Source organism: Toxotes jaculatrix, chromosome 16 (assembly GCF_017976425.1).
Source record: "Toxotes jaculatrix isolate fToxJac2 chromosome 16, fToxJac2.pri, whole genome shotgun sequence".
Taxonomy (NCBI): Eukaryota; Metazoa; Chordata; class Actinopteri; family Toxotidae; genus Toxotes; species Toxotes jaculatrix.
Genome location: NC_054409.1, coordinates 24,011,428 through 24,025,281, shown reverse-complemented (window position 1 = coordinate 24,025,281; position 13,854 = coordinate 24,011,428). Strand labels below are relative to the sequence as shown.

General features: G+C 48.5%; 1 protein-coding gene across 1 annotated transcript; it reads right to left on the bottom strand.

Annotated features, from left to right (window-relative positions):
* Window positions 1-1,634: 1,634 nt before the first annotated feature.
* On the bottom strand, window positions 1,635-12,831 carry LOC121196008 (metal transporter CNNM4). Its single transcript, XM_041059775.1, has 8 exons — window positions 11,304-12,831; window positions 8,568-8,711; window positions 8,069-8,203; window positions 7,378-7,547; window positions 5,663-5,759; window positions 3,968-4,057; window positions 2,338-2,513; window positions 1,635-2,208 (listed from the first exon to the last, which is right to left on the bottom strand). The coding sequence occupies exons 1-8, from the start codon at window positions 12,829-12,831 to the stop codon at window positions 1,660-1,662; spliced, it is 2,889 nt and encodes a 962-aa protein (XP_040915709.1). The 3' UTR covers window positions 1,635-1,659.
* Window positions 12,832-13,854: the final 1,023 nt, after the last annotated feature.

Sequence of the window (13,854 nt, the reverse complement as noted above, 5' to 3'; positions counted from 1 at the left end):
TTGACATTGTGAAGCTTTGAGCAGGAGCCGGTGTCGGGCCGAGCTCCATTCACAGTGAGGAATATTTAGTGGAGATGTTAAGTGGAAACTGTTCATAATAAACAGTGTCTGTGAAGTTAACGTCTTCTGATGTGTGCAGCGTTTTCAAGAACCAAAGCAAGAAAAAATAAATTAAATCTCTAAAATATAAAACAACAAGCTGAATGTCAAATACATATAAATTAATATTACATAAAATAAATATTTCAATTTAATGTCACTCTTGGAAATTAAATAATTTAAAACATATTGCCTTGGTCGGGAGGTAGGTCAGAAAGACTCCCACCTTCACAGCACGAGTAACAGAGACCAGAGAAAAGGACCAGAGTTAGCGCAAGTTTCAGCCTCTGAGCTGCAGACCATGTGTGATTTATGTGAATGCTGATTATTTCCCTTTTCATGCTGCAGAAGTTTGGAATTTTGTTTTTCACCAGTTAATATGAAGCCTTCTTTCATTTCTTTGTTTTTCATTAAAACCTACAGCATGGTTTCCATGCATCATCTGGTCTGACTGAACTTCAGACAGCAGACGCTGCTCAGTGCAGTGAACCTGGTCCACGTGCTGCTCGGTGGACTGACTCACTGACAGCACAGACAAAGGCAGGAGACACAGATGAATTCATGTGTTCACACCCGTCACGACTCTGCCTGAACAAAAACTGTCTCAACTCCCACAAACACAGACGAACGTAAAACCACACTCTGTGAAAATAAAACTTCTCCTGTAAAATGAAACTGAGACACAAACTAAATAAAAACAGCTTCTCTAACCTGTGTGGCAGGGATGAAGCAATGATCTGGAAGTTTCCTGTTGATGTCTAACCGGTGATGACTTAAAGGGTCAGTTCACAGAAATTACAAAAAAAAGGAAAGTTCTGCACGGAGCTGCAACAAACCATTACAAAGATGTTCGCCTTATCAGAATAATACGAAGAAAAGCATCAAATCGTCACTTTTCACAAGCTGAAGACAGCAAATGTTGGCCATTAAAAAAAAGTAAACACAATCAATTGTCAAAATAGATGCTGATTAATTTTGTGTGAATCAGCTGATTGATTGATTGATTAATCAATTAATCGTTGCAGCTCCAGTTGTATGTGCTGAGATGCCTGACTGAAACATTGGAAACACTAAAAACTAAACGTGAAACTGAAATTTTAAATCCTCCTCATGTTCTGTTTACAGATACAACGAACGAGGAATTTTTGGTCGATGTTTGTTGAAGGGAGCAGCGCCCCCTGGTGGCCTCTCTGCTTTATTATATTTATATCATAGTGAGGTGGAGGCAAAAGAAACTGTTAGAAAATGTGTGTTTTTGTAGTTTCGGTGAACGGATCCTTTAAAATCAAACACACAAACACACACACACACAACCCTGCCAACATTTTACACCATACTCACTCGTGTTCCCTGCTCCTCTGCCCTCTGTACTCTACTCTGGATCTTTCTTGGTGATGGGGTGGGTGGGGTTGGGGGGCATGCAGGGCGGGATAAAGGAGGATCTGTTTACAAAACACACACGATGTGTTGATCCTCAGTTTCCCTCCGAAAGGTTCAGGAGACAACAAGCAAACAGGAACAAGAATCAGAGCCAGTGAAGTTTCCCCACAGGGCCTCGGGTTAGATGGTGCTCTCTGTGTGTGCGTGACTGATGGTGTGGACGTGTGAGTGGGGGTGCGCCTGGGTGTGGCTGGGCCTGCGGGGGCCCACGCAGTTCTGCTGCTCACTGAGCAGAGTGGTGGTCTCTCCCGGCCCGTTCTCGGGGCCAGCAGAGGGCGGGGACTGCTGGGACTTGGAGGACAGAGTTGGGAGGGGGTTCAGGCTGCACGGTGCCGCACTCACGGAGGACGGCGCGGCCTGGGAGAGGGAGGTGTGGTTGCTCGGCGGTGGAGTAGCTTGTGGTAGAGACTGGCTCGGCCTGCGGCTCGAGGAGGAGGAGGAAGTGGTCTGGGGCAGGGAGGTGCGGCTGCTCGGCGGCGTCGGCTGAGTGTTGGACGGCGGGCGCTTGGCGGGAGGCGTGGCCAGCGGCAGCGGAGTGCGCGTCCCCGGTGGCGTCACGGGGGGCAAAGAGGCAGACGTGTCCAGACGAGTGTGACTCCCCTCCGGAGACTGCGGCGTGCTGTCGAGCCTGGACGCCAGGAGACCGTTCTGGTACTGAGCACGAGTGACCTGAGGGGGGACAACACAGCAGCAGTGAGACGCAGGAGGACGGAGCGGTTCACCGCAGCGCGGCCCACCTCTTCCTCAGTAAACTGCTACCTGCTGAAACCGACCTGGCATCAGTTCAAAGAGAGTTACCTTGACAAACTGCAGGTCTGTGAGAGCTCGGACGCAGAAGTCCGGTATGTACTGGAAGGGGGTGCCCGGGATCTGAGTGTGGCTGCCGCCGACTGAGCCGCTTTCTGGGCCGCGCTCAGTGCAGCTCAGAGACGCTGAGCGGTTCAGGTTCCCCCCGTGTGATGGAGAACGGAACTCTGGGAGTGACAGGGGAGAGAGAGTGAGCAAGAGGCTGAGGACAGTAAATAAATAAATAGAAATCAAACACGTGCGCGCGCGCGCACGCACGCACGCACGCACACCAAGAAACAACAGAGAAAAATGATGTGAAAACACGACTGTGTCAGAAAAGTGGGAAAAAACGAAAGCAGCCAACTGATGTTGAACAGGCGTCATGAAAACACTGCAACACAACACACGGACACACAACACACACATCAGTGTCAATGAGTGAGTGACAGCGCAGAGGAGCGTTTGTCACTCGTGAGCGCCACAAACATGCGATGAGGCGAAGCGCATCGTTTCTGCATTTTGTGGCTAAAACAGGTGAGTCTGAGCTCAGGGGCGGAACCCCCTCCCCTCATTGGCTGGTTTCGGTGATGTCATGGAAGGTGACGCAGGGGGCAGGACAGTGTCCCTGTCATCTGTCTCACGGGGGTTGTGTTAAAGGAGAGAGACGCTCGTGATGATCAGAGAACTTCAGCTCCGCGTGGTACGGAGATCAGCTGGGAGGAACGGGAGAACGTTTTAAAGGAACAGTTCGACATTTTGGGAATTCTGCTGAGTGACTTTCCTCCTGAGAGTGAAACGAGAAGATTGATCCCGCCTGCATGTCTGTTACTGTGATGCTGCAGCCAGCGGCTAATTAGCTTAGCTTAGAATAAAGACTGAAACAAAATCCACCAACCAGAACGATGTGAAAGTGGTTTAGTTCTTCTCTAACACTCAGAAAGAAATGAAGAAAATAGGCTATTTCTCAAAATGACAAACTATTCCTTTAACCAAAGGCCTGAGGTCAGATTCTCCCGCTCATGAAAATCTGACCACAGATCGGTGGTTATAAAGGGGAGGAGGCGGTGACAGGGTTAGAAATTAAGAGGGCGTCGCATCGAGAGCCCCATCCAGCAAGATTGTGCAATTCACTTCACGGTGTAATAAGGTGAGGCTGAGAGGTAACACCTGCCCACGTGAAGGGCGTCATCAGCAGTGAACACCTACCTGCAGGCCCGTCACCCTGCCTCCATCCTCACCTGTGCAGAGGGAGCTTGTTACACCGACCTGAGCATGTGGCTGTAACCACTTGTTATATTCATTACAGATTAACCTACTATAGTGTGGAAACAATTCCTCAGTCAGTCAGTTAGCTAAGAGCAAGTCAGTGTCCATTTACTTCAGAAGCTTTAACATTTGAGACACTTGGCTTCTGTTGTTGAATGAATGATACGAAGCCCTGTGAACTATATAACATCACACAGGCCCCTGTTTTTAGGAGGGGGGGGGGGGGGGGGCAGCGTTCACTCAGAAACTATGAGCGTGTACTTGCTGGATCAGGGCTCTGAAGATGATGAGAAAAAGTAAAAATGGTGCGATCGGATTAAAAGTGGACCCAACCCCCTCACCCCCACCCGGGCCCATGAAAGTAAACGTTTACCTGGGAAACGAGAGAACAGAGAAAACCTCTTAAGAGAGAGGCGTCGTGGAGGGGGGGACGGCACTGATGGGGAGAGAGGGGGGGTGACGGCTGAGAGAGAGAGGAGGGGGAGGGGGGGCAGAGAGAGAGAGAGAGAGATGAGCTGCTTTGTTTGTTCACTTCAGCAGAGAGTAAATCACAGCCCCGCTGCACGTCCATCACACTGTCCATCACACTGTCCATCACACTGTCCATCACACTGTCCATCACATCGCTGTGTGTTTATTTCTCTTTAGATAGATTTTTTAAAAATCAGTGTGGAGGTTTTTCTAAACGTGGCTCCACTGAGAATCAACACATCAGTACGACAGGAGACACAGGTGTCTGCCACTGACGCTGTGAGAAGTCCTCACCTGTCCCGACTGACATAATGAGCAGCTGTTTTCACGCTGAACACTTCCCTCAGAGTTAGAACCAAACTGCTTCAGCTTTTCTTGGAATTTGCAGCTAAATATCAACGTTTTTTTTTCCAGGAAATGAGTTGAACCTGTAAAATAAAACGTTACCAATTGTTCTAACAGTTAAATTTAAAAATCCACAGTGAATTTAGGATGAGAAATGGTCAGGTGTTTGACAGATACATCTGACGCTGCATTTACATGACACTGCACAGGCACAAACACGGAGCTGCATAATGTGCACATGAAGCACAGACAGCAGTTTATCCAGGACAGAGAGGAAAACAGAAACAGGTCGACAGGGAAGAAGAAGAAAAACATTTTATCAGCAGTTACAACACGGAACCACCAGGAGTCGCCAGAGTCACAACGTCTGCGGTGACTCAGTCACTTCACCACCAACCAAACAACACGATGTGGTTTATAGATGCTGCCTGAGCACTGACACCACCGAGCTGCACTGTGGCCTTCTCAGGTAGGCTTACATCATCCAACACCTGCCACCTGCTCTAACGTACAGCACACGCGCGCACACACGGGCACACGCACACACACAGCTCCTCCTTTAGGGTAAAAACCTGCATTCAGTTCAGTCTGCTGCATCAGTTTGTGTAAACTTTGCATAATCAGGGACGTGGAAAACAGCCTGTTATGTAACAGCGTGCTGCGTCTGCTGTCAGGACTCTGCCTCCCCGCTGATCCAACACACCACTGCACCACATCAAATTTTATTTCTACTGTCAGTAAAGTGAAGATAAACACGAACTGAAGCATCTGACATTAAATTTACACAGATTTTTTTGGGGGGGGAAATAAAGTTTTATATTTAAATTGGACACAAGAAACCCCCTCTGTCTGGTTTTACAGCGGCTCACAGAACAGATTACTGCTCTGAGCGCAGACTGCAGAGTGTGCAGCGCAGCTCCATCTCAGCAAATAAAAAATAACAATTATCTTTAAATTTCACTTTTAAAAAATGATGAACTGTTAAAACATTGACAGGGACACATCAGAGCGCCACATAGCAGAGGCCGCAAAGTGCTAAACTGCTTCCTGTCTATCCTAACCTAATCACACTGCGTGCCGGTCCTTTCAAAATAAAATACCGTTGGAGATTTAGTTTTTCATCTGCAAACTTGGTACAAAAAAAAAAAGACTGAAAGTGTTGCAGCATTTTTTGTATTTTCTGTTTATTAGAATGATTTATATTGAGTATGTACGTGTGTGTGTATTTGTGTGTATGTATGTACTGACTTACCCAGGGACGGTGTACTTAGAGCCATGACTCCATAATAGGAGAACGGGCCGGTTTCAAACTTCATGTTTTCATTTCCAGCTTCCACCTCCACTCGACCCTGAGAGACACACAGCAACACTCAGAAAGTAAATGACACTGTGTGTGTGTGTGTGTCAGTACAGAAACTCTGCTCCTGTGGCAGGTAACACAAACACTTCGACATCCTATAAATATTACATCCTGCCACAGGTGCACTCGTCCAGGGTCCAGTGTCTCTTTACCTCAAACACACACACACACACACACATATATGTAGTTCATTGGTGGAACAGGAGCAGCTGTGCTCAGGTTGCCTGCTGAGTGTCTGCAGTCACTTTATCCACACCTCAGGTGTCAACAACAAAGCCTCCATGTACTAACACACATTTTCAGACACGGCACAACACAACATCCATGATACACAAACATTTACACACACACAGTTAAAACAAGCAGTAACACACACTGAGATGAAAGGAAACTGTGTGTGTGTGTGTGTGTGTGACTGACATGTATGCCACCACTCAAAACTCAATATAAATAACACTGAGAAATGTTTCTATTATTTTGTCCACCCCATGTATGTCAGTGAGAGCAGGAACAGAAACGCCTGCAGCCTCCAATGATCAAAAGGTTGAATCAACTTTTATTAAACAGATGATTTCTGAGTCTGACAAAAAAAAACACACATGTACTATATGAGAGTGTGTGTGTGTGTGTGTGTGTGTGTGTGTGTGTGTGTGTGTGTGTGTGTGAGTGTGTGTGTGTGTGTGGTGATCATCTTCCCTCCCTGCCTCTTTGTTCTGTTTCTCTCTTCCTGGTGCAGAGGAGGGATTTACTGACTGACAGTGTGTCCTCTCCACTCCTCCTTCCTCTCCTCTTTCCTCCCCTCCTCTCCTCTCCTCCTTCCTCTCCTCTTTCCTCCCCTCCTCTCCTCTCCTCCTTCCTCCCCTTCTCTCCTCTCCTCTCTGTTCTTTATGTCACACTCCATATGCTCGGCTGTGCTCTCCGTTTCACTGTCTCTTCTCATCTGCTTTTCTTCTTTTCCATCCTCCTTAACCCTTCAATCCCCTCTCTCCCCTCGACTGGTCTCTGTCTTATGTAAGAGGATCTATGAGTGAACCCTCACCCTCACCCCCCCATGAGAGCAGCAGCTATTTGTTTCAAATCAAAATCCTGCCACCAGCCAAAGAGTGTGCCGATAGTTTCTGAACAGCTCCGGCCTCCGTCTGCAGCGTTTAACATCAGAGCTACAGAAGAATGAAGCGTTTTTTAAAACTAACTCTTAATGACCTTATGTCATGCATGTCTTAAAAGGTCAACATGTTTAGCACCTGCATGTGTGCTAATACCCCCCTGCCCCCCCCCCCTCCTCCCCCCACACTGACGCAGTGACCTGGGTTAAACCATGTTTGTCACAGGTCGACCTGTATTATCCAGTCGGACTCACTCCGTCCCCTCAGGCAGGTTTAAGACTCGAGCGGACTGGACCACGTGCTGATGTGAACCAGGCCTCACGAGAACGATGTCGGCAGACTCAGCATCGTGAATTATTCATACGCACAAAAGGAACTTACAAAGAGTTTAAATCAAACCATGAAGCATCCACATTCTACTGTGTGAGTCTGTGTGTGTCTGTGTGTCTGTGTGTATCTGTGTGTGTGTGTGTGTGTGTGTCTGTGCAAATGTGTGTTCACCTGCAGAATGAGCACGAAGTAGTCGACAGGTTTCCCCCTCTGGTACAGGAAGTGCTGCGGCGAGCGTTTGTCGCTTTCGTTGAACTTGAGTTCCTGGATGACGTCCGGGTGTCTGAGGATCCTCAGCAGGACTTTCTCTGTGATCTGGAACGGGCTGAACAGACTCACCTCTTGGGAGGGTGGAGGAGGACAAAGACGTCAAAGCACAATTTCAGTTTTGTATTTTCTAAATCAGATTTTTAAGATTTCCTCAGACAGATCTGGATTTAAGGTGCAGTTACAGAATTTCATCTCACGGCTGTTCAGGTTTCTGTGTCTTCGTCTCTGCTCTGACTGATGGAATCAGCCTCTTTTACACACTGAATATTGATTCTTTTAAGAAACTGGTCAGTAGGTGAGCTACACAGGTAAATATGTAAATAAAACAATCCAACATTTAATCTTGGTGGTAATTTTGTGCAACAGCTCTCGTCTAACGTGATCTGAATTTAAATTTCAAATTCAAGAAACATTTCAAGTCATCAAGAGATTATTTAGGCCTTTGAGTCAGTTCACACCGAGGCCACGATGCATCGGTCCCACAGTGACCGGTGTTAATCCACCTGCACAGAAACACCCGTCTGCTGAATGACTGGGAAACAAATCTGTTCCTGCTCGCCGTGAGATTATCTGCCGCCTCCTCAGAGCTCACCTGTGGCCAGGAAACGATGAGCCGCCAACATGAGCTGAGGCGAGATCTTCACCTTACTGTCACTGTCGTGCTTGAAGGCGGAGAAGTCACGTTTGTTTTTGTTGGGATCAACCTTTTTCTTGTTTCTGTTATCAGCTACAGAAAGAAAGAAAGAAAGAAAGAAAGAAAGATAAAGGTGGTGGGAGAAATGATAACACAACACGGTCCTCGACTGCACGTTAGTGACATGTCACCAAACTGCAGTGAATATAAGGTCATTGATCCTTCTGACAATCAATCAAGTGACGTGACCCATTCTGCCTGATTCTAAAATCAGCCGACGGCGACCGAGGGTTAAAATCAAGTTTAATCTTTAAACTCTCTGATTACGTTTGATTAAATCGATCAGATCACAGACGCGTTGGTTTGGTTTGAATCAGGATTCTGAAAACGAGTGTGTTTCTATGTGTCGACATCTGTTTCTGTGTCACGGTCGACAACCAGCAAAGCGCTGACTCACTGTAAAGGTCAGACTCATCCAGGATCTCGGACTTGATGATCTCCTCGATGACGTCCTCCAAGGTGACCAATCCCAGCACCTCGTAGAAAGGATCTCCCTCCCCCTCGTTGTTGACCTTCTGGACGATGGCCAGGTGGGATTTACCTGGTGAGGACACAGATCACCTGAAGGTTATAACCAGCTATGAGAGAACTGCTAAAAGCACAGAGCAACATTTTAGGATTTTATTCTCACAAACCAGGCTGTTAAGAAATCAACTGCCAGGAAAGTAGGACAGCATTAAAAGACGAGGGAGGGTGGGAAGTTTGTGAGTTTCTCTGCGGCGGCTGCTTCCTAAACTTCAGCAGCTGGCCTTCAAACACGCTCAGGCCCTGCTGGATGAAAACATCCTTTCTTGTTTTTCTGTTTCAGAGGCAGAGCGGCGTCACGCTGCTGTTCGATCTGTCAGCGGATTTATCCTGACTGCCGGGAGGACGGACTGATGCCTTAATATAGCCCAGACTGGACTAAGAGCTTTGGAGAGACAAGAGTGGGAGGAAGTGCCAAAACCAGATAAAGAGGAGAGACTGGAGGGAGAGGCAGCCCGAGGGAAAGGCCGAGAAGAAAGAGGGAAACAGCAGATTAATCCGCTCCTGGCTCCGCTCTCTGCTGCTCTCATTAAAAAACACATGACACCATGTTGGTTGCTGATACTGAGCGTGGATGTTCAACACAGCAAGAGACAATATGTAAGACGTCTGTTGGTCACATGTGAGACTCGATCACACAGCTTCGTTCTACACAGCTGAATAAAGTTTTTGAATCAACACGATCGCTGTGGGATTGAGGTGCTTTTACACAGCCACAGCGCCGACATGGCGTCAGCGTGTTCTGCTTTCAGAGCAGCTGATGATGACGATGATGATGACTCATCGTGTCAGGGGCCAGTTCACAGGCTGATGACTCATAACACGCTACAGAATCCGGTTTCTGCCCCTCAGTCCCTGCCCTACGCTCCACAGGAAGGTCAGAGGTCACGGTCATCAACCCTGCAGCAGGTTCACATCAGTGATTTGCTCATGGGCACCTCAGCTGTATGAACGCTCACTGGAACAGCACTAAAATGTGAGTTTGATGCTTTTCTGTCACATGTGTCAGTGAACTGAACCTGATCTGATCTGTTGGACGAAACCAAACATCTGAATTCTTCAAACAGCATCGTCATCAAAATAATAAGCTTTAGTTCACTGCAGCTACGACGCTGTTCTGACACCAGCTTTGTATTCGAGGTGTGGATATCAGCGCAGAGATTTCCCACACTAATCCTACGCACCTGAACGTGCAGGTTTTCATCCCATCAGAAATGACACAGCAGCTGATTTGACTGATTGGTTCCTGCTCTCTGACTGAAGATGATCATCAGTGAAATCCAGTGACGGCGAATAAAAGCCTGCTGATTATATGAAGCGCTGATGCTAATGAACTGAAAACAAACCTGATGCAGTGAAATGTTCAGGGTTTGTTGTGATTTCACAGACTTCAGATGCTCCTCGTGCTGACATGTGTTAAACACACACCTGACACAAACATGATCCCACTGACTCTGACCCTCCACAAACAAATAAACCCAAATCAAAGTCACGTCACAGCCTGAACACAACGACAAATATCTTCCTGACGGTTTTGTCAAAGTTCTCAGAAACAACAGGAAGTGCGGTCAGTGAATCCACCATTTCAACATCATTACAGCACAAACACAACATCTGATCACTTCACCTGCACTGACATTTATTTTAAATCCACTTTGTATTTTGTCGTCCAGCTCAGTGTTGTGTTTATGATGTTATACATTTAACATGTTATCAGCCTTATAATGATCGGACCTTATGTTTGTTTCACTGCTGCTCTGAATCAGTTTTGTGTTGCTGTGTTTTGTTGCTTTGTGTTACTTGATGGTCTACATGTCCTGATTCCTGGAGACTGTTGCTGTGCTATCGTGCTGATGTGTTGCTGATCGATCAGTAGTTTGAAGATATTCAGATCACTGTCATGCAAAATATTCTCACATTGGACAAAGTGAAAGCATCAAAAGACTTGATCCAGTTGCAGCTCTGCCGGTGTTATCTCTGAGGAGCCTGAAACTGTTCAGTCATGAAATCTTTGATGATGCTGCAGATATCACCCGCTTCATAAATGTCTTATCTGTCGTCGTCTTCAAACCCCCAGCTCACTGAAAGCATCAAGCTGAAACCAAAAATGTCAGCTGCCCTCTAAATAACAGGAGGAAGAAAAATATAAGGTTTGATATTAAACTGTGAACATGAATTATTTTTACTGCCTTTTTCCATGACACCTCCCAGACTCAGGACCAGAGCGTGTGACTCACGGTGAGCACCTGGATGAGATGTGCCCAGACGTGTTGTCGGCTGCACTGTGCATCACATGGGTTTAACTGCTCACTGGGATGTTCCGCTCATCAATAGTGCTGATCAATACAGACAGAGCCTGCAGGGCGGAGGGGTGGGGGTGAGTGGGTGGGGGGGGGGGGGGGGGGGGGGTGTTTGTGTGTGGATGCAGTGATGGCTGCAGGTTTTCATTCTAAACCGACCCAGACCCTGATTTCAGTTCAGGATTATCAGAGAAAACAGCTGCTGCAGTGTTATGGTGATGATTATGAATGTGCGCGCGCGCACACACGCACACAGACACACACACACACACATATTCAGCCAGACAAACACACATCTGCTGACACACCTTTCTTGAACTCCTCCAGCATGGCGTCCAGCTTTGTGTCGTGGAACACAAAGTGCACAGGGTGGTTGTAGAACTTGGTGATGGTCTTCAGGGTGGTGCAGTCGTCCGGATCCACAAACGCCAGGTCCTTCACGTACAGGATGTCCACGATGTTGGACCTCTCGTCGTCGTACACAGGTATACGAGTGTATCCGCTCTCCATGATCTCTGACATGGTGTTGAAATCCAGCACAGCGTCCGCCTGGATCATAAAGCAGTTTGCCAAGGGCGTCATCACATCCTCTACGGTTTTGGTCCTGAGCTCCAGAGCTCCCTGGATCATGTTCAGCTCCTCCTTCACCAGGTCGTTGTAGGGCTCCGTCACCTTCAGCATCTCCACCAGCTTCTCCCTGTTGTACACGGTGCCGATCTCCTGGCCCAGCAGGACGTCCAGCAGCTTGCTGACGGGGAAGGACAGCGGGAAGGTGAGCAGCATGAAGAACTTGGTTAACAGGATGGTGTTGGCGCCCACGGCCAGCCCGTGGCGGGAGCACAACGCCTGGGGAACGATCTCACCAAAGATGACAATCCCAATGGTGGAGGCAACCACAGCTCCCAGACCTGATCCGATGAGGTCGTCGAGGAGGATGGTGAGGGTGGTGTTCACCAAGACGTTACCCAGAAGCAGCGAACAGAGAAGATAGTTCCCTTTGCTGCGGATGGGTTCAATTTTCCGGGCGTATTTCTTCTCCTTCTCGGTGCCACAGCTCTGCACAATGCGCAGCTCCATGGGGTCCAGGGCCATCAGCCCCAGGTTCAACCCGCTGAACATCCCAGAGAGCACCAGCAGGCAGGAGATGAGGATGACCTGCAGCCACATGGGCAGCAGGGACTTCTTCTCCTCCAGCACCAGCATCCTGCCATCACTGTCCCCCAGCAGCACCCACCTGCTCCCGTCCGAGCTCGGCGTGCACAGGGCATACTCCTTCTGCGGCTCGCTCTTGCGGAGCGGCTTAATGTGCACGGTGAGCAGCCCCGACGTGCCCCGACTGCTGACGTTCATGAAGGTCCCGACGCTGATGTCCTTCGTGAAATCAGCACAAGTCCTGTCCGGCGCGTCCATCATGCCGCTGCCGCCCCGCGCCGCCGCCACCGCCTCCTCTTCATCCTCCTCTTCGTCTCCGCCGCCGCCGCCGCCGTCCGTGAGCTCCATGAAGCGAATCTGCGTCCAGGCGCCCGAGTGGAGCTGCACCCCGTAAAACCGGAGCTGCACGGAGCTCTCCTCAGTCACCTGGATGACACCGTCGTCATTGGTGCTGGAGGGTTTGTCGCTTCTCTCCAGCCGCATGCCGAGCACCTGGCTCCCGCCGCTGGCCCTGCCGCCGCTGACACCGGACCGCGCCGCCGCCGCCGCCGCCGCAGCGGTCTCTGTCCGGCCGCCTACCGCGCTCCACAGGCAGATAATGACAGTGAGAATGTAACCCTGCTGCCCGCTCCATTCTGTCGCCATGTTTGTTTCACTGCTCGGCGACCTGGGAGCTGACGTCATTTACTCATGTCCGAGCGGCTCCGCCCCCCCATCACACCCCCCCGTTATCACCGCCTACCGGAGAGGGACAGGTAGAGCTAATAACCAAACACACTCCCCCTCAATCACTGTTTTGATTCTTTATTTCTGTTGATTCACTGCAGCGGCTCACTCACACTGACCGGGCACTAAAAAAGCCCCAGTATATGCACTAACCCTGCGTCACCCCCTCCTCACCCCCACTCCCCCCCCTCCATGGCCTTGTTATTCTCCCTGACAGGCTCTGGGGAATGCGGCACACAGCGGAGGGATGCTGCTGCTGCTGTTGCTGCTGCCAGCGGTTTCTCATCCAATTGTATCCGGAGTCAGCTGCTGTTATGTAAAGGCACATGGCATCTGTGCACCCCCACCCCCCACCCCTCTGCACCCCCCTCCCCATCCTCATCCTGCACCATCCCGCATCTCTCTGGCACCGAGCCCGGTCTGAGATGCTGGATGCAGAGACGCTCAGACTCTCTGCCGCTTGGTTCTGATTCCTCTGTTTATTATTATTATTGTTATCATTATTGTTATTATTGTTATTGTTATTATTATTATTACCATTATTGTTATTATTATTATTATTATTATTATTATTATTATTATTATTATTATTATGTTGATGTGTCACAGAAAAAATACTTCTCATCTTTTTTTATTGTTTTACCGCTGTTCACTCCGCTGTATTAAAATCTCATTCATTCATTTTTCTGCTGTCATGTCGCGTGAACTGCGTTCTAATCTTTATTAACCGTCTTTATTTATGATTAGGCCCTAATGATAATAATCAGTGACTAACAGTTATGTAATGTGGCCCATGGCACTTTCCTCTGTCCGTGCTTACAGCTCCACCTGCTGGTCAAACCGGTTAAACTAAGCTACTGCAGCCGTCCCACAAACGCAGTGGTGGGATGTTACTTTAGTCCAAATGTGAGGTTTGTACTTCACTTATCCGTGTTTAGTTGTTTCATCCTATTTTTTTTTTACTTCTGACTCCACTGCCTG

Bases quoted from the DNA above. Each gene is read 5' to 3' on its own strand.
- LOC121196008 (XM_041059775.1), bottom strand. From the start codon at position 12,831: ATGACGTCAGCTCCCAGGTCGCCGAGCAGTGAAACAAACATGGCGACA. The intron at 5,760-7,377 runs GTGAACACACAT...TGTGTCTCTCAG, and splicing joins ACTTCGTGCTCATTCTGCAG to GGTCGAGTGGAGGTGGAAGC. The intron at 2,209-2,337 runs GTAACTCTCTTT...GTCCCCCCTCAG, and splicing joins CAGACCTGCAGTTTGTCAAG to GTCACTCGTGCTCAGTACCA.